Here is a 24,521-nt window from a genome sequence, read left to right as displayed (position 1 = left end):
TCATCATCCGCCTAGCTCATCCGAAATCGAGACCGATGAAACGAAACCGTAGGAAATATTTGAGGTATCGCGGTCGATTTTATATTTGAAGTTTTTTCAATAGGTAATTATAATGGTTTCGGTCGCAGATGTAAGCACCCGGGCTGCCCCTGGGCGTTCCGCACGGCGTCGAAGCTGGTCCGGCACGCGCGGCGCCACACGGGCGAGCGGCGGCACGCGTGCGCCTGCGGCCGCGCCTTCCGCCGCCGCGAGCACCTGCGCGAGCACCAGGCGCGCCACCGCCGCGGCAAGGGTGTGTATACACGCCGTCTGCCATCCCGATACTTTGTCGTCGACATTCATTTGCTGTCGGTCGCGTGGAATAATAATCATATTATTTTCGAGTTAGATAATTCACATCCGAAAATGTTGAAGCCGGGAGCGCGAGCTTCCTTTTTCGGGGTGTGGTTTTTTTCTGTTTTTAGAAAGATGTGTTTTATTGCATATTCGGTATGGTGTGTTCTGATTGGGACATTATTGGCCTTCGTATGGAGGACTCGCCCCGTCGATATTTTTTTTTAATCAGAACAGGATACCGAATATACCTTTAAACGGATCCCCATTATTTTAGTTACACCTTGCATATCGGACGACGATCACATCCTGTGTGTTTCATACTATTTGACCGACGCGTAGCGAAGGAGTACGTTTTGATTTTTTGTCGATCCGTTTTATTCGAACTTTTTCAAAATGGCGGGGTCGGGATAGCTCGCGCCTAAACGAATAGGCGACATTTGGATATTTTGTCTTTACTCGAGAATAAGGAACCAAAAATTTCGTCAGCTTAGCTAGAAATTATCATGGCGCAGTTTGCAAACACTCGCTTTGTAGGAAAGAGTTACTGTTCTATCCCCGGGAATTGTATGCTAAGAAATATAATCTTTTGTATATTTTTTTTACACTTAAATATCGTCGATATTAAACTTTCGTGGGACATATTTTAAACTGTTTAGACGACAACGGTTTCACTCACTTGAATCGTTAGTCGCTATTGGCGACATGTTTCGGGCCCTTCGGGGGTCCTTCCTCGGGCTCGAGTGCTCGCGGCGGCTGCACTCCGTGCACTAAAGCGCGCCGCCCGCCTCGTCGCTCCCTGCGCGCGCGCTGACAGGGCGGGGGCGGGGGGCGCGGTGCACTCCGCAGCCATAGCGAAACGTGTCGCCATAGCGACTAACAATTCAAGCGAGGAAAACCGTTGTCGTCTAAACAGCTTAAATATCGTATCGATTATTTTTATTTTTTATAAAAAATATATATGTCGTATCGTCGATCGATCGAGCGCGGGCTGAGCGGACTCGTTTTATTTTTACAAGCTTTTATTTAACTAGCCCTAAAAATATGTTTCTTTTTTGGCATTTCAATTTAGTAAATTATCGTAAACGGCTCCTCGTACGTTCGTTCGTCTCTAAGCTCCGCTCGCTCGGTCGCCGGGTCGCGGAGCCCCCGGGCACAGTGTTTATAGGATGCGGGTGTCACCGCGCATATTTCCAGACGGCGGGGACGGCACCGGCAGACGGCTCCGGTCCCGCGTGCCGGCGCTGCCGGGGGCGGCGGGGGAGGCGGCGGGGGAGGCGGCGGGGGCGGCGCGCGGCGAGCTCACGGTCAGTGGCGGCGCCTCGCCTCGCGTCCGCACGCCGCCGGCCCGGGGAGGAGGCGCGAGGCGGCCCCGGGGTGTGTCCGGCGACGGTGGATGCTGCGGTCGTGTCGGTTCCGACTTTCGTCAGTTAAAAAAGGCGGGCGCCCCGTCGAGGGCCCCCGTCCCGCGTGAGCCGGCCGGGCGCGGGGGCGGGGGACCTTTGGGAGGAAAAAGAAAAGCTTTTTTTTTCCGCGAGTCCCCTCCCACCGAGCCGCCTCGCGAGGAGATCGCCGCGCGAGGCGGCTCGTTCCGCTATTTAAAGCCGGCCACACACACTAGGTTATAACCGATGGTTATGCCTGCACAGTTTACTTGTGCAGGCATAACTGAACGTGTGTATGACATGACTCCTTGCCTGCGCAAGCAAACTCCTTGCCTGCGCAAGCAAAATTGAAAATATCAAAATTTATATTTTTTGCCTGTCGGTTGTGCTTGCGCACTCCGCTTGCGAAGGCATAACTGAACGTGTGTGGCTGGCAGGCTTGATAGGCTTCAGTTATTCAGTGATTGCCGAGGGGATAGGTCGCACGTCACTGTGCAACAATGTCGTCTCGCAAACGAAATGCAATTGTAGAGCATTTTTAGTAGATATTTAGGGTTCCGTAACCAAAGGGTAAAACGGGACCCTTTACTAAGACTCCACTGTCCGTCCGTCCGTCTGTCACTAGGCTGTATCTCATGAACTATGCTAGTTAGACTGTTGAAATGTTCACAGAGATGATCTATTTCTGTTGCCTCTAGTACAACAAATACTAAAAAACCGGCCAAGTGCCAGTCGGAGTGGGGCTCCCATGATTTTTTTTCCGTTTTTATAGATAATGGTATTATTCCCTAGGGAGTTATAGCTTTTTTTTCTCACAATCCATAACTCCCGCCGGATCAATATAGGCCTTTGTCCTTCTGTACACCTGCATGAATTAAGATCTTTTTCGAGCAAGTGTGATGAAAAATATATTTCTTCGTTTTTTCTAAGAAAATTCAATTATGTTCCAAATGTGTATTAATATAATTATAGCTGGTCAACCAAATCATGTCAGTAAAAAAAGGCGCGAAATTCATATTTTCTATGTGACAATATCCCTTCGCGCCTACATTTTTCAAATTTGCCGCCTTTTTCTACTGTCAAGATCCGGTTGACCAAGTATAACTACCTAGTATTACACGGACAATAATAAAAAAGAGGAACACGTCGTTAGTCCAAAACGGTAACTCTACACGTGTAGGTACACACAGCTACAGTGGTGACGTGTTGTGCGCAGGTGTCGGGGGAGGGGTCGGGGGCGGGGGCGGGGGAGGAGGCGCGCGCGGCGCGCACGCACTGCACGTGGCCGCTGGCGCCGCTCGCCGCGCTCAGCATGGTGAGTACATACTCGACTCGCTTCCGACACAAAACAGATACAGTATAGTATAGAAGTCAATCACATGTATGTACTTCACTTTTCATACCTACGCTCGGCGGTCGCTCTAGGGTTGTCAACTATGATTTATGCACAAAAAACTATCGTGGTAGTGGCACTCGTATCTAGTAGTGGCCGGGGCGGGGTGCTTACCTACCTACCTAACTTTTCTGTTTAACGTTAAAACGAACCATCGAAATACAAGCAGATACCTACTTACCTTTCTGAAACCACTGGTAGCTTAAAAAACGACAATTCACCGTTTAATGTTGAATTTAAACAACCGTCCACTGAACAGTTATAATAACTTTTTTTTAGTTTCTCCATTATTGCACAAAAATTTCACAGACGCGTGTCTCAAGCGGATGGCACTCGCGTTCGCACTGGTCCCAACCGGTCCGAGATATCGTGTCCGTGAGCAGTGTCTATGTGTGCGTCGCTCGAGCGCACTTTGTATGTAGATTGATTTCTGTACTGTATCTGTTTTGTGCTTCCGAGCCGTGCCAGTGAGTATTAGGTACCTGACCGTTACGTGGCTGTTGCAGGCGGAGGAGCCGGCGTGCTGCGTGCGCAGCGACCTGTTCCTGGCCGCGCACGACGAGGACTCGCAGTCAGTATAAAATACCTCCCGCTCTCGTTATTCATTACTACTGATGTGGTGCATATTTTATTTCCTTCGTATTTTCTCGGAAACGTTCGTATTTGTGGTGCTCCTTCGATCGAACTTGGTACTTTTTGTACCGAGACTGACTGAAATAGCGAGACATGTTCGTACGTTTCCGTAAAAATACTGAGGAAAATAATGATGCACTACATCTGTACCTCTGCATTATTCGCTCCGTGCGTGACTGTGACTGGCGCCGCCCCACTGCTTGGTTGGCGACTGACAAATAGTATGAAGAGGTCGACCCACAAAAGTTCACGTCGCTCGTATGTCCGCCACCGCCACATTCACACATGGCCGACACTTGTACTACCGAGCTGTGGAGCCTAACACACTGACACGAGGGCCATTCACATACGGAAGGTAGTGGCGTGACTTATGCGCTGCGTTTAGTCACTTCCTTACTTCTTATGGACAGCGTCGTATTATATGTTACTTTACTAAGGGAACAGATCCCAGCCTTGATGGCCACTAGATGCTTTGGTCACTTTTTCTTTCGTACGTGACATATATGTATTTCAGCTAGGTACCTAATATGTTTAATCGTAGACAAATGATCCCGGGCGCGGGCAGCGAGCCGGTGCTGGAGGCCGCGTCGCCGCTGCCGCCGCTCGGCCTGCTCGACTACATGCAGGTACGCAATACTTATCGATCATTGTAATGTTACTAACCTTTATATTGTCTTCGGTTACTGCGATATTTACTCATGAAATAAAACTATTAAATCGGATTATATCGCGTATATTGAATTTACACTACATCCCGACGTTTCGAAGTTTTCGAACCCTTTACTGCAGCGATCGTGGTCAACGGGTGACTGAGGAAAAACTACACTGCAAAACTACCCACTTACATAAAGAAACTCACATACATACAAACATGAACGCTGAAAAATAATGAACCGTCATAAACTATACATTTTAAGATTCGTTATTAAGTACATGCAAATTTGATCCATAAGGCTAGTTGTAAAGATAAAGCTCCGCCGGCTCTAACCCTAGACCTCTGACCCGAGAAGATTTAAATATACCCTCCTACTAGTCACCCGTTGACCACGAAACGCTGTAAAGGGTTCGGAACGTCGGGATGTAGTATAAATTCAATATACCTACGCGATATAAGGGCGCCTGTACACGGCGGCGCGGCGGCGGGCTTTACGCGTCTCGTGTACATAGCGCGGAGGTGCGGCGGCGGCGTGGAGGCGGCACCGTGTACACGCGCCCTAATCCGTTTTAATAGTTTTATTTCGTTACTAACCTTACTTTACCAGAATACTATGCATACACATTCGCATTTATTACTACTCTTACAAAAACATAACCTCTAAATTATTTCAAAATAATGAACTAACTATGTTTTAAGACTTAAGAGTAAATATAACGGGCGCTTCAAACGCCTAATATTATTAAGACATATTTTTGATGGTCTGGGAATAGTCGGGGACCTGCATCAATCAACCAAATAAATTGAAACACTTGGTGACAAATGTGTCCAAAGCTATGATGGCCGATGGGTACAGCGTGGTCCGCCATTGATCGTTGTGTGTACAGGAGGAGCTGATGTACTCGGACGCGGTGGACGAGTCCTCCTTCCAGGTGCTGCTGCTCAGCGAGGAGCTCGGCTAGCACGACACGCCGCGCCGCGCCCGTGCCGTCTCGCTCGCACAAGCCGGCCGGCTCCAGGGCGGGCCTTCATGTTGCCAGCGAGGAGCTCGGCTAGCACGACACGCCGCGCCACGCCCGTGCCGTCTCGCTCGCACAAGCCGGCCGGCTCGAGGGCGGGCCTTCATGTTGCCAGCGAGGAGCTCGGCTAGCACGACACGCCGCGCCACGCCAGTGCCGTCTCGCTCGCACAAGCCGGCCGGCTCCAGGGCGGGCCTTCAGGTGTTGCCAGCGAGGAGCTCGGCTAGACGGCACCATTCACCGTGTCTCACGCCGGCCGTCTCGCTCACACCTGTCTCTAGTGCCTGTCGCCTTCTCACTTTATTTTTGTTGCCCTGCGCACGCACGATGCAACACAGCAAAGTTTCGCATGTAAGTTTTAATACACTTGACGCAAGTCTAGAAAACAATAAGATTGGTAATTTACCCGTCGTTTAAAAAAATACGGAATATTTGAAAATAAATAATATATTGAAAACTGTAATCGGTACGAGTGGCCTACGATTACGTTCATATTTATATGAACGAGCTAAGTTGGCGAGGCCAAGCCTCGCACTTCTGAACAATTTGTTGACTCAAATTAGCTAAATTTATAAAAGCGCGGTGAAATTGCGCGGATACGATGATCTTTCGGGTGCAATATATAAATTAATCTTTACAATAACCAGTCAATTGTATGCATAAGAGTAACGTGTAAATAGTATTTATCTCCTAGCATTTATTAATTATTCTGTTAATGTCTGTGTATTGAATATTGAATACCAGTTAAGAATTTTGTAGTATGAAATAAGGACAAGAAATGTTGTATACCTATTGTTTTAAGTAGGTACTACATACAGAGGGCTTACCGCGAAACACGTTCGACGTGTTGCCTCTCTGTCGCACTTGTAATATTTTTTAGGTATATTCTGTGCTTTTGTCTTGTGATATTTTAACTGTAGCTTCCCAATACATATATGATAGTATTATTTATGTTATTAAGAATCTAGACTCCTTCACTAAGAATTCTGATGTCCATAACTTTAACACTAGAAATAAAAATAAGCTTGCTATCAGAAAGTTTCGTGTCCGTAAGGTACAAAAGTCATTCGTTGGGCAATGCATTCATTTTTATAACAAGTTACCTGAGGATGCTTTAAGATTACCCTTTCAAGCTCTTAAGAATTACTTAAAAAAGTCATTGATGTTAAAAGCTTATTACAGAGTCGAGGACTACTTGACAGACAAGCATGCATGGTCCAAACCAGAAACTAATAAAAAGTAGTAGCAATTAAAAACATTGTATTTTGTATAGGTGACACAACTCAGGTAAGCAGGAAAACACATCAAATATTATATGTTGGTAATTCATAATAATCAATCAGATTTATATAATATGTTTTCCCATTTCTTTTAATAACTTTATTATCTTTTCCTTTTGTAAGAATGTTTTCTGAAAGAGCTACGAATTTGTATGATTCCATGTACATATGTATATTTTCTAAATCAAATTTCTATTACACCTTATGTGTATAATTGCCTGAATTCTATAGTGATTTAAATTGTATTTTTTTTTCCTTATTTTCTCGTAATGCATGTTAATTATAAGATGTAATTATTTTTGAAAAGATGTGTCCGGCCGAGTTTGTTGCCGGTCCCATAATGGGATACCCTCCTCCAATTGAGGGGGGATTTAAATCTTCTCGGGGCAGAGGTGTAGGGTTGGAGCCGGTCTACCTAGCTTTATTTGACGTTCATAAGCGCATTGTAATTATGCCTACTTGAATAAACTATATTTTATCTTTATCTTATCTTTATCTTAAGTTCGTACGTAAGTGTGACAGGGAGGCAACACGTCGAACGTGGTTCGCGGTAGGCCCTCAGCGCCGGATTGAAATCAAATTAATGATAATGTTAATATTTAGGAAATAAACAAACATTATTAGTTAAATTTTATGTTTTGTGTGACAGGCTATTATGCAAGATGTTTTATTACTAAATCGGTTTTCGATTTGGTGCGTTAATATCGAGTTTTTTTTTATAATTTTAACGAGCTGGAAGGCGGTTAATTAAGAGAACACAAACAAAATACGAGTGTAAACCGGCCACGACACACCGGACAAAGGTCGCTCGTCATTGGTCAAGTCACTCAAGTCAAGTGATAACTTGTATAGTTAATTGTAACTTGTAACTTATACTTTTATAAAATGCGGTCGATATAAATAATAGAGGCAAACAGCGATTACAGGTTAGTATTTTTGAAAACTCGACCCGACGAGCGACAGAGTGTGTCCGTCTGCAGCTAGCTATTTATTTACATCATTATGGCATCACTCTACCTATCACATACTACTCAATATTTTCATAGGAAGTTGTCTGTGTGGTGTTGGTGTTGGCACGGTACCACAGTGCAGAGTTAACGTAGACGGGCTGTCAACATACACGTACATTATAACTATACATTTTATATTATAACTAGGGGCATAAGGATGTGTTCAAAATCGAATTGATATTTAACACATTCATTGCCACCCTTGCAACCCACCCAGCCAAACAAGACATCCGCACCAGGCCACAATAATTTCGTCATATAAAGCTGTAGTACCACGATCCCGACTATCGGGTCGTCCGGCCTGGGAACGAAATCATAAAATACCCGATAGTCGGGTTTTCGGCACTGAATGTGTTAAAATATGTCAAATGTTAGTCGAGAAAAGTGTCACTCTCAACAGGGTAAAGACGAGATTTGTATAGGTAAATAAAAAAGTCTATAAATGGAAATGAAATGATCTCGAGAAATGCCTTTTAAGTATAGGAGTAGGTTTAGGAACGCTGTAGTGTAGGATACTTGGTAAGTGTCAAGTCGATAGCCGCCGCCATACAATCCAAGTTTTATACTTACATACGACACTTCTACTCGCTCCCTTTTCTTTACATAACAGTTTTTACTAGCAACGAATACAAGTACCAGTACCTAGTAAAGTAACGCTCCGTAGCGCACGACACGCAACTAAATGTTCATGTTCATGCCAAGTTTAAATTTTAAAATGACAGTGTAACTTGGATTGTATGGGAGCGGCTCTATGACAGCTGGTTCTTAATTGAATGTGACTCTTATGCTTTTACAATAAAATAAGGTAGGTACGGATTGTCAGTGAAGTATGACGATGTTGGGAAGTATGTATTCTTTTGTTGCTTGTTATGAGGGGTTGAACAATAAACAAAACTGCAGCCCCCGTCGGTAATTATTTTGAACCATGGACATATATATTACTTAATATCGTTGTTTTGAATGCTGCGGCTGCGGTGCCAAAATGTACTAGTTAATGTCTAATGAGATTGCTTCATTATTTCTACTCATCCGTGCATTTTATGAAAAATTCTCTAACGGTGTTACAGATTGTGTTGTGTCAATGAAATTTAGATTTTTAGTTACAAATGAATTGGCTGCAATATTTGCCGTTTCACTTTTCAAACAATATGTTTTGTTAGTGTTAGTAGTCTGTATGTTGTGTACCTACATGTTAGTAGTGGGCCGTGACTCGCCCGCAGCGGCTGCCGGTTTAGATAATACAAGCTTACGACTAATATCTTGTACATAAGAGGATATATTTTTGGATCTATTAGAAATATCTTAGATAAAATCGCTTATTTTTTGAGACTGTTGTCCAAATTATATTCATGATAGCTTTTTTGTTATTAAAATTATATGGGTACCTACTCTGAGCGTAGCGATATCTAAAATTGTTGAATGAGTTAATGCGGGGAGCCAAGTCACACTCGATGCATCACATATCATGTTTAGTTTGTTATTTAATTGTACTGTTTAGTTGTCTCGTGTTACAAGATTTTGCTATATAAGGTAATGAAATAAATGTTTTCGATTTAACAATAAGTTTTATTTAATTACTAGCGACCCGCCCCGGCTTCGCACGAGTTAACAAATTATACATAAACCTTCCTCTTGAATCACTCTATCTATTAAAAAAAACCGGCCAAGTGCGAGTCGGACTCGCGTTCCAAGGGTTCCGTACATTAAGTCCGACTCACGCTTGACTGCACATTTCTAATAGGTTTTCCTGTCATCTATAGGTAAAGAACTATTTTGTGTAATTTTTTCAAAATTTTAGACCCAGTAGTTTCGGAGATAAGGGGTGGGAGGGGGGGGGGGGGGGGAATGGTCATTTTTTGCCTATTTTCTTGAATAACTGCTAAACTATTCATCCTAAAATTATAAAAAAAATATATTTGATATTGTAGCGGTACAATGAGCTCTTTCATTTGATATGTAACACGATATAAGTTTAACCCTTAAATGCATAGTGATGCATTTATACACACAACATAAACATCAAATGTTATGCATTATTAAACAAATTCTATTTGTTCTTGTATATTATTTCAATAGTAAAACTAATATATTTTCCGAATTATTACATAAATTTACGCAGTATTTTAATTTGTAAAAGTTACATTTGTTTACAGACAAAATGTCGGAAAACTTGGAAAAACCTGGAAGCTGATGATTTTTAGTATGTGATTTTGGGCAGATTTTTCGGGGTTTGTAATTATTTTATATTTACAAACTTTATCATAGAAACATCACAAATAGTGTACCTTTCTGTTGGCAGTTAAGATTTTTCCTATACCCCTTACTAATAGCTTTATATTTCCAAAAATATGATTTAGACTATGCAACTTTTAACACTGATTTCGCAGTGAAAATCGATGATATAATTTTTTTTACTATTTTTCCTAGAAACGGCAAACAATTATACGGACAGACAGAAACGGACGGACAGACACACGAGTGATCCTATTAGGGTTCCGTTTTTTCCTTTTGAGGTACGGAACCCTAAAAACCGCATCAAAATCCGTTGCGTAGTTTTAAAGATCTAAATATACAGACAGACAGACAGCGGGAAGCGACTTTGTTTTATATACTAACTATGTTTTAGATATGAGCGCCGATAGGCATATAGCCGGCGGCGGCGCGCCGGTCAAAATTGGTCGGCGGCGGCGGCGTGGCCTTGAAACACCTTCGATTAATGAAAAAAGATTTCAAACCAAAGTTTTACCGAAAAAACATGTTTTTGATGTAAGAAAGTTATAAAATAAATGCATTTTTTATTATCAAGGATAATTTATTGAATAATGGTACTAGACGTGTGCGCCGCGTCGGCGCGCCGCCGCCGCCGGGTTTTTTTGCCACGCCGCCGTCGCCGATAAATGATCGGCGTGAAATCGGCGTGACCTTGAGTGTTGTTAATTAGCTATTCCAAGATGGTATTTGAATTACAATGTGGATTTTTATGTATTATATTTTTTACAGTTCACAAATATACAACAATTATTATTTAAATGAAACAGAATACTCAGTTGCACAAACTATTAGACACACCAATTAATAAAGTAACTGAGTAATCCTAAGTATTCACCGTCAAGAAAGATGAGGAAACGATAATATGAAGTAGTATTTATCTTGTTAATTGTAAATTCACATTGCCTCACATACGAAGGCAGAATGCTTCGTCTCATGAAAAGACTTACAATTAACTAGACAACGAAAACACAGTGCCCATGTAGTGGAGTCCAGCAAAAATCTGAGAACATTGATGTGCGAAAACTTTCAAGACCCTGAGTTTCCTAAAAAAGTCGTGTGCCAAAAATTTCGAGAAATTCTATTTTAGAGAGAGACAAAGTGACAACACTGTAGATTCACTGTCTCTCTGGCGAACAGCGCAAATGCTTGCCCCGCGGAAATCTGCAAGCTGTAAATGGATGAAGCAACATTTTCTTATCACTCGTTGCTTTCAATTAACCAAACAGTTTTGTAGTAATTACCGACGCACTCGGCGATTACGAAAAAGTGAGCTAGTTTGTATATCTTGGCTTTATTACTAGTGTCAGTGGTTGCACCGCCGAAATACACCGCAGAACTGGCATGGCTAACCTCGATAAGATCTGAAAGAACAGAGGTATTCGACGTGCAACTAATGTGCGCTTGGTACGAGCTACCCTCTTTTCAATATTCCAGTAAGGTACCGAAACATGGAGCCTCAAAAAGTGTGAAATGGCAAAGGTTGGCGCTTTTTAGATGTGGTGTTAACGAAGACTACTGCTTATACCAGGACAGCTAGAAAAACAAACCCCTCCATTCTCAGAGAGCACAATATCGCCACTCAGCTCTTCACAACATGCAATGGGTGAGCTGGTAAGCCCTTAGATTCTTCGGACATATTATCTAACGCAAGATGTGGAGAAAAACATGAATTTAGCCCGAATGAATGGCAATCGTGCTTGCGACAGTCTGCATCGTGAAGTCACACGGCTTATGACCGCACGAAATGGAAACAAATTACATGTAGTCGCGAACCTCTGCAATGAAAAAACGATAAAGAAGATACGTCTCAGTGAGCCTGATGCTTGTACGACAAAAAACGATTAAAGTGAAAATAGCAGTCCATTATGTCATGTGTCACTATGCCAAATCCAAATTTCAAGGGCATTTCTGTTTTGTTAAAGTACGTCATTTTTAAATAATACGAAAAACCATGGAAATCATGAAAAAATGGAGGGTTACCGATCGAAGGTCAATGGGACCAGGTAACCCCTTATTGCAGCCCAGTTACTAGGGAAATCAAGTTATTATACCTATCCTATATTCATTTACAAACCCTATTTTACTCACTGCCTATTCAAAACTATACGTAGTTCACTGACCAGCAACCTGGATTGATCAAATTTTCAAGAAAAACAAATTAATAATTTTTCTTAAGAAACCTGAAAGTCAAGGTCACGCCGATTTCACGCCGAAAACACGCCGCCGCCGCCGATTTTTTGGCAAACGCCGCCGCCGATCATTTTTTAATCGGCGCACACGTCTACTTCTAATTTGCGTTGCTTATTATTATATAATTTATATAACACATTATTTTTCTATAACACCTTATTTTTATATCAACAAAATCCATTCAATCAAATAAATTACCGATATAATTATGGTCATTGTGCTAGTTTCCGTCCATGCTCTAGTTTTCGTCCACATGACAGAGATTAGCAAATAACATATTTGATATTTAATTTGGTACTTGCCAAATACATTTTTTATGTAGATGTAGATAGATATATTGTCTCGACATTAAGGATTGCATTAAGTCTAAATTTGTGCAGCAATGTAGATTTATATTCAATTTCGTCAAGTGGACGAAAACTAGAGCTGGACGAAAACTAACGCACCTACCCTACTACTGTTTGAAAATTCATTTTTCTCTTAGTTTTATAGGAACAGTTTAATTATTATTAGTTTAATTAAGAACCTATAATTTGGACAAGCGAGACCGAAGAGGCGTTCGAACAGTGTAAAGTGGGCCTTAAAAAAGCCGTTACGCTGTCCCACCCTAGGTCTGACGCAGTTTTAGCTTTAATGTCCGACGCGTCATCTAACTGTGCGGGTTCTGCGTTACATCAGTTAGTACATGGAAAATGGGAACCGTTAGGATTCTTTTCAAAAAAACTAACGAAGGCCCAGAAAAGTTATTCCGCATATGACTTAGAACTGTTAGGCATTTATTTATCAATGAAACATTTTCGCAAGTCATTCGAGGGCAGGCCACTGATAGTTTATACAGACCACAAACCTTTGTGTCATGCGTTCGAAAATATAGGGAAAAGTAGTAGTGAAACGCCGCGACGTACGAGACATTTAATGTTCATCAGCGAGTTCACTACGGATATTCGTCATATAAGCGGGAAGGATAACGTTGTGGCGGATACGCTATCCCGCATAGAGACCATTGTTTGCCCAACCGCTATCAATTACACGGAACTCGCCGACGAGCAAGCACTAGACGACTACCTAGCGAGCATGACGCAATCAGACTGGCGCGACGGAAACGATACTATAAACATAAAATTACTCGCAATACCGAATTGTCAAAAGGCTGTATATTACGAAATATCGTCGAAGGAAGTAAGGCCGTATTTGCCCGAAAAGTTTAGACGCACCGCGTTTGAAAGCGTCCATTGTCTAAGTCACCCTGGAGTACGCACTACTCGCAAAATGGTGTGTCGAAAGTTCTTTTGGCCTGGCATGAATAAAGACGTAAGTCGTTGGGCCAGAGCGTGTATACCTTGTCAAAAGGCGAAAGCCACCCGACACACTGTTTCTGAGTTAGGTACCTTTGAAAACGCTGATAGGCTGTCGCATATCCATGTAGACCTGGTCGGGCCGCTCCCGACATCTCCACATGGAAATCGTTACCTAGTGACAATAATAGATAGGCGTACTAGCTGGCCGGAAGCTTTTTTTCCAATAGCGGACATGACAGCCGAAGTAGTAGCTAAGACGGTGTTTAGCGGGTGGATCGCGCCCTACGGTTGTCCGTCACAGCTCACAACAGATCAAGGACGTCAATTTGAAAGTAACCTATTTAGAGAGCTATCGAATTTGTTAGGTATAAATAGAGTTAGAACCACCCCTTTCCACCCTCAGAGCAATTCGAAGGTAGAGCGTTTCCACAGGAGTTTGAAAGCAGCACTAATGGCCAGAATGAACAATACCTCGTCGAACGAACGAATTGCCGACCGTCATGCTAGGCCTGCGCGCGGCAGGACGAAGCGATAATGACGTAAGTGCTGCAGTGATGTTGTTCGGACGTACGCTACGTTTACCTGGGGATTTCTTTGACACAAGCCCCACAGAACCCAGCGATCCGGGTAATTTAGTAGATAAAATCCGAAAAACAATATCTCAGTACAAACCGGTATCTGCGGGATCACGTAACAACCGCATTTTATTTGTACATAAGGAATTAGCATCATGTCGATACGTTTTCGTCAGGGATGACACCGTGAGGAGATCTTTACAACCACCCTAAACGGGACCCTACAAAGTTTTAGAAAGAAACGATAAAGTATTTCTCATCCAATTTCCAAACAGGCAAGCTCGCATTTCAATTGATAGGTTGAAGCCAGCTTACGTATGGAACAATAACGCCGACGATACCGCGAATACTAATACTAAAGTAGGCGACTCCACTACAGTGCAAAGCGAAAGCGAAGCTAACACGAGACCGCGCACCACTAGAAGTGGCAGAGTTATTAATAGGCCGGTCAGATTTTTAATAGACGAATAGATTCGCATATTAGCGGGATATACTTAGTTCGCGTAGCGCTATGTCAGCGAAACGCGCGCCTGTGCGATATCAGAGAAGCCATAACATTATAAGGTTAGGAACACACAGGGTGTAAGTATTATCAGATCCCAAAAGAGAGATCATTGTATTATTTAATTCAATTTTTTTTTCCCTTAAGGGGGGAAGTAATATAGGAACAGTTTAGCTACGTCAGCTCATATTCAAGTGCGCGCGCACCGAGATATGAGCTGACTAGCCAAAAGCTTAGGTATAGCTTTAAGGAACTCGGGACGCCAGTCCCGCTCGAACCTTTGTACGATCAACTTGATTGTTTTAATATACGGAGTTAATAATTCTTAAAAGTGATTATCATTCCATATCAAATAGGTCACCCAGCTATTATATATAGAAGTAGAACAATACTTCTAAAGTTTCTATCGTATATTTTTTATTTGACATGTCCAATATTTGTATTGTATTTTATTTATTTTAAGGTATTTACTGCCGTCATTTTCCATAAAAAAGGCACTTTTAATTTATTACTCTGGTATCACTCTACCATAGTTAGGTAGTGATGGGACACCATAAAAACCAATATCGATAAAATCTATATGAACATTATAAATATATTGTTATTTTGATTTATTTTTTTAGATTTCCAAAAGATGCAATAAAACGGGATATCTGGATGCGAGCATGTGGAAATCATACAAATATAAAAGCACCCAGTCGTACCCGATGTTCCACAGGAGTGGTCCGAGGACTGACTGAGGTTCTGTGGGCAGAGGTGGGGCTGGCTGTGGGGCTGGGGACGGCCTCTTGAACTGGTCCCGGAAGTCTGCTCTCAGCTGCGCCATCTCAGCCTTTAATTCAGTCAGTTGTGCGCGCAGGCTATCATTTTGCGCCTGCAGACGCCTCGTCTCCTCTGAAGTGGTGCGCTCTAAAAGGCACTCAAATGTATCTTTAATAGACACTGCCGCCTCCTTCAGGGCTTTTACAAAGGTGCCTTTCAAATTGCTGGAGTTTTTGGCAACCAAGGTTATTGCATCCAGACTTGTCTGCACTCGCTGCGAGAGCGCAGCGGCAGAAAGATTGTCTTGTCCACAGGGCAGGGCTGGGCTAGAACTTAGGCCGCCCGACTGACTACGAGTAGAGAAGGGCAGCTTTAAGCCAGCCACTTCTTCTTCTGCCCTCAAACGCATTTCCTCTCTCTTGGCGCGGTTATATTCCTCTTTGGCCTTGGCGAGTCCAACGTACTGTCCCGTGGTTGGGGGCCGACCGCGACCTCGCTTTGAAGCCGACTGTGACCGTTTTTTGGTGGTCTCGTCTGAGTCTGACCCCGAGCCGCCGCGACCGCGCTTCCGCCAGAACCTCCTTTCTGTGTCACTGAGTGAGAAACAACTCATGGCCGAGTCTGACTCGGCCCCATCACCCTGCTTGTTTTCGGGAGCTGGCTCCGAGCGGACACTGAGCATGCTCCCTGTATCAGATTCAGTGTCCCCACCTTTGTCGCCCACGTGAGCTTCCGCCTCTTTCCTCTCTGTGCTACTAGTCGGAGCTGAAGTTTGGGACTCATGCTTCTCATCGCAGCGAGTGAGATCCACTCTTAAGTCCGAAAGTGACCTCCGACTCCCCAGTCGACTCTGTGACCCTGTCCTAGTTAAGGCTTCCGGTACCTCACTCTTTGAGGGAGACGCTGTCCTTGCCGGCACCGCCGTGGTCTCCTCGGATTCTTTGGAGGTCTTAGGGGCCACTCTACCCTTGCCGATGAACCGACCCCTAGAGTCCCTCTCCGGCGATCCTCCACCCCTCAGTCTTAGAGTGCCCCGCTCTGAGCACTCTTCCGCATTCGAGTCTAAGTCGTTGGTGTTGGAGTGCGACATCGGGTCACAGTCCTTCACCTCCATATCAACAAAGTCCTTATTCCACGTAGCATCAATGTCCATATTCGTTTTGCCAAGGTTGTGTTCACGGAGACCGGCACCTTGCCGGCCTACGAGGCGATTGTTGCCCACCCCTGCATACGAAGGGCAGCCGCCCACCGAAGTGTGCGGACGGGCTTCCTCCTCTTGGAGACCCGCCAGGGGAACTTTTTCGCAATCAGCCTTCATTGTACTTTACCAATGCTCCACATCGTCGTCTCTTTTTTCGGGGGTGAGCTCCCCCGCACGCTTGGCACTGGACTCCCTCCAGCCATTCATCCCATCGGCACGATCCGCTCACCTTGGGATTGGGGATTTATTATAGTGGTTTTCTCCACGCAGCGCTACTCTCAATGAGCAGCACCCCCGGCCCGCTCAGTGCGGGTTACGGGTTAAGGGAACAAAGTTTTGGCTCTATGTAGAGCTGTTTTCTTTACAGCAGCAGATAGCTCTCCCCGAGCCCTTTCCAACGAACCCAAACTCGGCCTGGTTATGTCCAGGGGCTCCGGAGCTATGGCGTCTCTAGTTTTACCAATATCCGAATCGGTAAAATATCGGTCTACCGGAAACGGTCGTATCTACGGAACTACTGGGCCTACGAACCTGCGGTTTGGGCTGCTGTCCGTAGCTCCGCGAGAGCTATCTTCCGAGATGGTCAGCTGGCTCAAGTAGGGGCCCGAATTTTCAGCACCCGAGAAGTCTCGAAGTTTTTCCGGACCTCAGTCTTCGGGAAGGCCAAGCTCCACTCTCGTTCCCAGCTAAAACCCCGTCCCTCTAAGACCTACCGTTTGGAAGTTATAGCTGTTTGAAGTTTTCCAAGATGGCGGCGCAGCTGTAAAAGTTCGATTTCAAATTGAGTTTGCGCCGCTTCTGGTGGTCCCAGAACGACGGGATTTCCACTGTCCGGGGGAAGTATGACCCTCTCTACCTATTTGGACCACTTTCAGACTTCCGGAATTCGACGGAATTCGGTTAGGTCAACAAAAAAAAAAAAAAAAAAAGGTTAGGTTAGGTTAGGTTAGGTTTTTTTTTTTTTTTTTTTTTTTTTCCCCTCCTCCCTCCTCTGTTATTTTATTGCTGGTATTTCTTTTCCAGCATTTGTCTCTATTCTTTTTTCCATTCTATCTTTTCTTTCAATTCTATCTTTTATTCTATATATTTTATACAATTTACAATATTATTCAATTTACAATTTAAACAGTTTTACAATTTAATTCTATTTATAATTTGTTCCAATTTACAGTTTTATACTTTTAACTTAATGTGTGTTCTTCTTTGTTAGACACAATATATTAAACAATTTTAAAAAGGACTTTTCCAAATTATAATTAAACACTACAGCGAATTTCTTTATTTGTTTTTATTTATTTATAACTAATCCTAAATCTAGAACTAAAACCAAACCAAAAAAAAAACTTTCTTCTTTAAAGATCAACGATTATTCATTTTTAACATTATTCGACTTGGGACATTGGGCTGGCAACCGAAGAATATGTGTAAAGGTGATGTGGAATGAAATGACGTGAATTTTTGTTGTGTTCTTCTTTCCCCCGCGGGTCTATTTGGCTGGGTTAGGTTAGGTTAGGTTGGGTTAGGTTAGGTTAGGTTAGGTTAGGTTCCACGGACCTCCACGGACCTGCTCGGGTGTCCGAGTGGGCGGGGAGGTGAACCCCGACGTGGCGCGTCCCCAGGTGGTGGATAGGGGAATGCCCCGGCCCGCTGTCGTGCCGGGGTAGGACGTAGTCCCGCGAACCAAACACCAGGGGGGTATTTGGGGGGCTCTGTGCCCGAGAATGGCTCTCCACGCGTCCCTCTGAATAAGCAGACGGCGCAGTGGACGAGCAAAGAGGAGGAGCTATGAGAGCAGTATGTAGTGTCAATTAAGTCACTGTTTCGCGCGCGGACGTCTGGGGAGGAGGCTGAGGGCTCCCTGACGCGTCGTGGATGTGGGTGGTTGCCGGATTGGAGAGCCTTCTGCTTTTCTGACATTGCCTAGCTGTCTGGAAGGATTGTGCATTGGGCTTCTGTGAAACCCAATTGCAGATCTATTTCTCCGGGCGGGTCGGCGGTGTTAGCGGATCGGGAGGATCGCGCACCGGATGCCGCGCGGATCTGTTGTGCGTCTGGGGGGCTTTTGGCTTCCAATGACGGCTGCCGGGGGTCACATTCCGGATCTTTGCCCGAGGAGCAGTTCCTTGATTGATACCCTGAGGAGTGGCTGGGCGGGTGGCTCCGCGTGTCCCTCTGAATAGCAGAGGGCACAGTGTGAGCTGCAAAGTCGGGAATTTCTAATAGGTCCCCTATTAGAAATTACCTCTGGCGGGGTGAGGAGTGGGATGGCTCCGGCCACCAAGCGCGGCGGATGAAGAAGTGGAAGAAAACCACTATAAAAATCACCCCAATCCCAAGGTGTGTCTGACGTGCCGATGGGATGCGTGGCTGGAGGGAGTCCAGTCACAAACGTCAGGGAGGGGCATACCTCCTCAAAATAGCACACAAAATGAGTGGAAACGAAAATGTAGAACTACCCCAGGAGGTTCCAATCCTCCATGTCGCCACAGGACGGGCAATCGCCCATGCTGTGGCGACATGCCGCCTTCCGTATTCTGGGGGGGCAAACCACTCACGATCCCGAAACGACAACACAAGCAAACACTTTATGGACACCGATTTGCAGAGTGATTTGGTATTGAGGCTGCAAGGAGGGGCTGATGGGGAGAATAGCAGTCCGGCGGAGGCAGGAGCCTCCACTGGCCACCCCAAGGATGGATTCCGACCATTTCAGGACGCCCAGGGGCGCTGGGTGTTCCATGATGAGGACGTGCCTCCGGGGACGGCGGTGGATTCTACACGCTCCCCACCCAAACCCGCTAGGGGGCTTAGTGAGAGACGTAAAGCCGTAGTGCTAATAGAACGCATGCCAGAAAGGGTCCCGTCTCTTGGCAGGGAGGAGTTCTTCTCCCCCAGGAGAATAGACACGGGTGACCTCCCTGGGGACGGAGTATTTTTCTCTCCGGTGCCAACCGACGTGGAAACCGCCGAATCCGACGCTTCGCTAACTGCCCAAATGGCCGCAGGACGGAAGAGGCAGCGAAGCAGTGGTAGCGACACGGGAGCATCGCCGAGCGGCGAGGCTTCCGATCTTGCGGAGCAAGGAAAGCCCGCCTCGGGACCTTCCAAGCGAGGAACAGGCCGCCGACCATCCACGGCGCGCCACGCCGGGCTAACCAAGGAAAAGGCTAAGCGCCTGGAGCTCGAGCTGCAAACTGAAGAGGACCTGATAGCCGCGTCCAAAATGGTGACGCTAAGACGGCTTGCCCGCCATCCGGATTCGTTTGGGACGACAAGTGGGTCAGACGACGAAGAAAACCGCACTGCCCTGGCCCTAAACCAGCAGGTGCGGGATAGTCTGGGGCTAATCAAGGACGTGGCCACCAAGTCCAAAAACCTAAAGGGCACGTACCAACGAATCCTGAAGGAGGCTGTGGCTGCGATCCGGGAAGCTGTCGGTGAGATGAGGGGCCGGACTGTCTCCGATGAGACGAGGAGGCTCGCCGCCGAAAACGCTCGCCTCAAGGCGGAAATGGCCGAGCTCCGTAAGGAGATGGGCGACTTGCGTGCTAGCCTTGGGCAGCGCCTCGAAGGGACGCGCCAAGAGACGGCGACATCACCTGCTCGGGAGCAAGGTGACCTAGAGCGCAATATCATGGCCAAGGTGAGTGACATGATGGGTACAAGGTTGAGCGCCCTGGAGGAGAGACTGCTCCCACAGCAACCTACTCAGGTGTCGTCTGCTCCCACACCTTCCAAAGCAGGAAGCTCTCCCCCCGGTCACACTCCAGCTCCTACCAACCCAGCGGGTGCGAAGCGGGCTGCGAAGAAGAACAAAAAGAAGGAGGGGCCCAAAAAGCGTCCTACGAGTGTTCCTGGCCCCGCTTCCCAAGTCCGGCAGCCTCGGCTGCAGACAACAGTGCCTGCCTCGGAAGAGGAATGGACGACTGTGGTCAAGCGGGGTAAGAAGAATAAAAAGAAGTCTCCCGTTGGAGAAGCGACGACTGCGAAGCCACAACAGCCGGCGGCACCGCGGAAAGCGCAAGAAGGGAAGGGTCGCAATAAGACCAAGGCGCTACTGCGCACCCCGCGGTCAGCGGCCGTAGTCCTCACCCTGGAGACGGGAGCAGAAGAGAGGGGCGTTACCTACGGAACGTTGATTACGGAGGCCAAGACCAAAATCTCCCTGGATGGGCTCGGTATCACCGGCCTGAGGTTCCGTAGGGCAGTGACAGGGGCGGCAATCCTGGAGATCCCGGGCCCAGACACCACCAGCGGCAACCAAGCAGACTCTCTTGCTGCCAAGCTGAGGGAGACGCTTAATGTGGCCGACGTCCGCATCTCTAGGCCGGTAAAATGCGCGGAGATGCGCATTTCCGGCCTGGATGACTCGGTTACAGAGGAAGAGCTCGCCGCTGCCGTGGCGAAAGTTGGAGGGTGTGCCCTAGAGGCAGTGAAAGTTGGCCGGATCTCCCGCACGCCAACAGGCCTGGGCACAGCGTGGGCTCGCTGCCCCGTAGCAGCCGCCAAGAAAGTGGCTGAGGGGCGACTCCTCGTCGGATGGGCTTCGGCAAACGTGAAGCTGCTGGAGTCCCGACCCCTGAGGTGCTTCCGCTGCCTGGTGCCTGGCCATGTTAGGAGGGGGTGCACCTCAGAAATCGACCGTAGTGACCAATGCTACCGATGCGGTCAATCCGGTCACCGGGCCAGGGACTGCACCGCCGCGCCCCACTGCACTCTGTGCACTGCAGCGGGCAAACCTGCTGACCACAGTGCCGGCAGCAGTACCTGCGCGATGGGGGCTAAAGCCCCAAAACGCATGTCCCGGAAGGTGACCAACAAACCAGGCACCCCTGGAGTGGCGGCGCCTCCGGCTGCACAAGAGGGTCCGACTAACAATGCGCCAAAATGACGAGGTCAACCAATCGGATCCTCCAGGCGAACATAAACCACTGCGCCGGGGCGCAAGATCTCCTCCTGCAGTCCATGGCGCAGTGGTCGATAGATGCTGCCGTGGTCGCCGAGCCGTACTACGTCCCCCCCAGCCACAACTGGGCTGCGGACCTGGATGGCTTGGTGGCCATTATTACAAAAGCAGGGGTAGAGGGCATACCGCCCCCCTCCACGTTGTCGAGGGGCCGAGGCTATGTGGCTGTCCTCTGGGGCGAAATTACCCTGATCGGGGTATATTTCTCCCCCAACAGAAGAGTCTCCGAGTTCGAAGCCTTCCTCGGCCAGCTGGCGGCTCTTGTTGCGCAGACCCAACCGCGCCAGGTAGTAGTCGCAGGGGACTTAAACGCCAAATCCATGGCCTGGGGCTGTCCCGCAACCGACATCCGTGGAGACCTGTTAGAGGAGTGGGCGACGATGACCGGTATGTCGGTTCTGAACCGAGGGTCGGCCAGCACCTGCGTGCGCTGGCAGGGAGAATCCATAGTAGACGTGACGTTTGCGACCCCGGCACTCGCGACCCGCGTCCGTGGCTGGAGAGTACTGGAGACGGTGGAGACATTATCAGACCATTTGTACATCCGGTTTGATGTCTCCACGTCCTCCGGAGGCACGACAGACACGGATCGTCGTCCGAATGGCCGTGCTGCGACCCCTTATCCTCGTTGGGCCCTGAACAGCATGGATCGTGAAGCGGTGGAGATAGCGTCCCTCGTCCAGGCCTGGACAACATCTCCTGGGCCTGTGGAGACCGAGGAGGAGGCAGCCTGGTTCCGCGAAGCCATGTCACAAGTCTGTGACGCAGGCATGTCACGAGCCAAGCCACGGCCTCCGAAGCGTCAAGTGTACTGGTGGTCGCGAGAAATCGAAGAACTCCGATCCTGCTCCAACAGGGCGAGACGCCAGTACACACGGTCCCGTCGACGCAGACACCGAGACGTTGAAGAGGAGACGCGGCTGTACGGTGCCTACAGGGAGGCGGTCAAGGCGCTGCAGCTCTCCATCTGCGAGGCAAAGGCGAGCGCCAGAGCGGAGCTTCTCGAGACTCTAAACCGAGACCCATGGGGGAGGCCGTACAAGACGGTCAGGGGTAAATTACGCCCTTGGGCCCCCCCCTTGACAGAGAGTCTCGAGCCTCGACTACTGGGGGTGGTTGTTTCCAACTTGTTTCCGAACAGACCGGAACACCAGCCCCCAGAAATGGCACCTCCCCATCAGCTCGCAGGGTTTGAGGGTGCGGAAGTCGGGGTGCCTCCGGTAACGGAGGCAGAGCTAGACGCAGCCGTGCGGAGGCTAAAAGCCAAAAACACGGCACCGGGTCCAGATGGGATCCCAGGACGCGTCCTGGCTTTGGCGCTGCGGTCCCTAGGGGAGAGATTCCGCGGGCTACTGGACGCCTGTCTACAGTCCGGCCGATTTCCGACCATATGGAAAACCGGCCGGCTCGTCCTCCTAAAAAAGGATGGGCGTCCCGCGGACTCTCCATCCGCCTACCGTCCGATCGTATTGCTCGACGAGGCTGACAAGCTCTTCGAGCGCATCATCTGCTGTCGCCTCGTTGAGCACCTCCGAGGAGTAGGACCTGACCTGTCCGAGCATCAGTTCGGATTCCGAGAGGGCAGGTCGACCGTAGATGCAGTCGCGCGCATCAAAGCCCTCTCGGATGAGGCGGTTGACCACGGTGGGGTTCTCCTGGCGGTGTCCTTGGATATCGCCAATGCCTTTAACACCCTGCCGTGGTCGTGCATTAGGGAGGCGCTGAAATACCACAAAGTGCCTCCCTATTTGTGCCAAATAGTCGGGGCCTACCTCTCGGAGCGGTGTGTGGAGTATCCGGTCCGGGGCGGCGGGATTACAAGGTGGGAGACGTCGTGCGGTGTTCCACAGGGCTCGGTCTTAGGGCCGCTCCTGTGGAACATTGGGTACGACTGGGTGCTGCGGGGGGAGCTTCTCCCGGGGTCAAGTGTGACCTGCTACGCAGATGACACGCTGGTCACGTCCCGGGGGACCTCGTACCGGGAAGCAGCACGCCTCGCCACCGTGACGGTGGCACAGGTGGTGAGGCGTATAACGATGCTGGGTCTGGAGGTGGCGCTACACAAGTCTGAGGCGCTCTGCTTCCACGCAGCCCGGAAGGCGCCGCCTGCAGGATCCAGCATCGTCGTTGGTGGCACCCGAATCGAGGTAAAGTCCGACATGAAATATCTCGGACTTGTCCTCGATTCCCGATGGAACTTCCGCGAGCACTTTGCCCGCCTGACCCCCCGACTAATGGCAGCATCGGCCGCACTGAAGAGGCTGATGCCCAATATCGGGGGGCCGGACGTAGCGAGCCGCCGTCTGTATATGGGGGTGGTGCGATCGATGGCCCTGTACGGGGCGCCGATCTGGGCGGGGAATCTGGCGGCCCAAAATATCGCCCTGCTGAGAAAGGCTCAGAGGGCGATGGCCATCAGCGTCGTACGCGGGTACCGCACCACCTCATATGATGCGGCGTGCTTGCTGGCGGGAACGCCTCCTTGGGATCTGGAGGCGGAGGCCCAAGCGTCTCTGTACGAGTGGCGCAGGGAGCTCCGGCTGCGGGAGTTCCATCCTGCGCCTAGGGAGATAGAGGCGCAAAAGCTCCTCGTCCGGCAGTCCATTGTCCTCCAATGGGAGGAGCAACTGGCTGGACGCGAGGAAGGGCACAGGACTGTCGAGGCGGTCCGGCCGGTCCTACAAGACTGGCTGGAGAGAGAGCGGGGCTCGCTAACCTTCCGGCTGGTGCAGGTGCTCACGGGGCATGGCTGTTTCGGGAGCTACCTGCACCGGTACGCAAGACGGGAGGAGACGGCGGAGTGCCACCAGTGTGGCTGCGGCGAGGACACGGCGCAGCATACCCTGGAGGAATGCCCAGCCTGGGAGGGGCAGCGCCGCGAACTCGCGGCAGTGGTGGGGAACGACCTCTCCTTGCCAGCCGTAGTTAAGGCTATGGTTGCCGACGAGAGGTCGTGGAAAGCGGTCCTCTCCTTCTGCGAGGATGTAATGTCGCAGAAGGAGGCAGCGGAGAGGGAAAGGGAGGCCAACCCAGCCTCGCACCCGATCC

General features: G+C 48.2%; 2 protein-coding genes and 1 long non-coding RNA gene across 3 annotated transcripts; all 3 read left to right on the top strand.

Annotated features, from left to right (window-relative positions):
- The first annotated feature begins 35 nt into the window (after positions 1 to 35).
- Positions 36 to 1,961, top strand: LOC134647475 (zinc finger protein 316-like). The gene is made up of 3 exons (XM_063501826.1): positions 36 to 64; positions 129 to 292; positions 1,531 to 1,961. Exons 1-3 carry the CDS (start codon positions 36 to 38, stop codon positions 1,959 to 1,961), a joined length of 624 nt encoding a protein of 207 aa, XP_063357896.1.
- Positions 1,962 to 2,945: 984 nt separating this feature from the next.
- LOC134647563 (uncharacterized) lies at positions 2,946 to 5,362 on the top strand. Its single transcript, XR_010096832.1, has 4 exons — positions 2,946 to 3,033; positions 3,618 to 3,682; positions 4,286 to 4,370; positions 5,287 to 5,362. It is a non-coding gene; the product is annotated as an uncharacterized LOC134647563 (long non-coding RNA).
- Positions 5,363 to 19,094: 13,732 nt separating this feature from the next.
- On the top strand, positions 19,095 to 21,398 carry LOC134647473 (uncharacterized). Its single transcript, XM_063501825.1, has one exon. It carries the CDS (start codon positions 19,095 to 19,097, stop codon positions 21,396 to 21,398), a length of 2,304 nt encoding a protein of 767 aa, XP_063357895.1.
- The last annotated feature ends 3,123 nt before the right edge of the window (positions 21,399 to 24,521 follow it).

This window comes from Cydia amplana, chromosome 4 (genome assembly GCF_948474715.1).
Source record: "Cydia amplana chromosome 4, ilCydAmpl1.1, whole genome shotgun sequence".
Lineage (NCBI taxonomy): Eukaryota > Metazoa > Arthropoda > Insecta > Lepidoptera > Tortricidae > Cydia > Cydia amplana.
The sequence above is the reverse complement of the archived record's forward strand: the minus strand, read 5'-3'. Positions and strand labels throughout refer to the sequence as shown.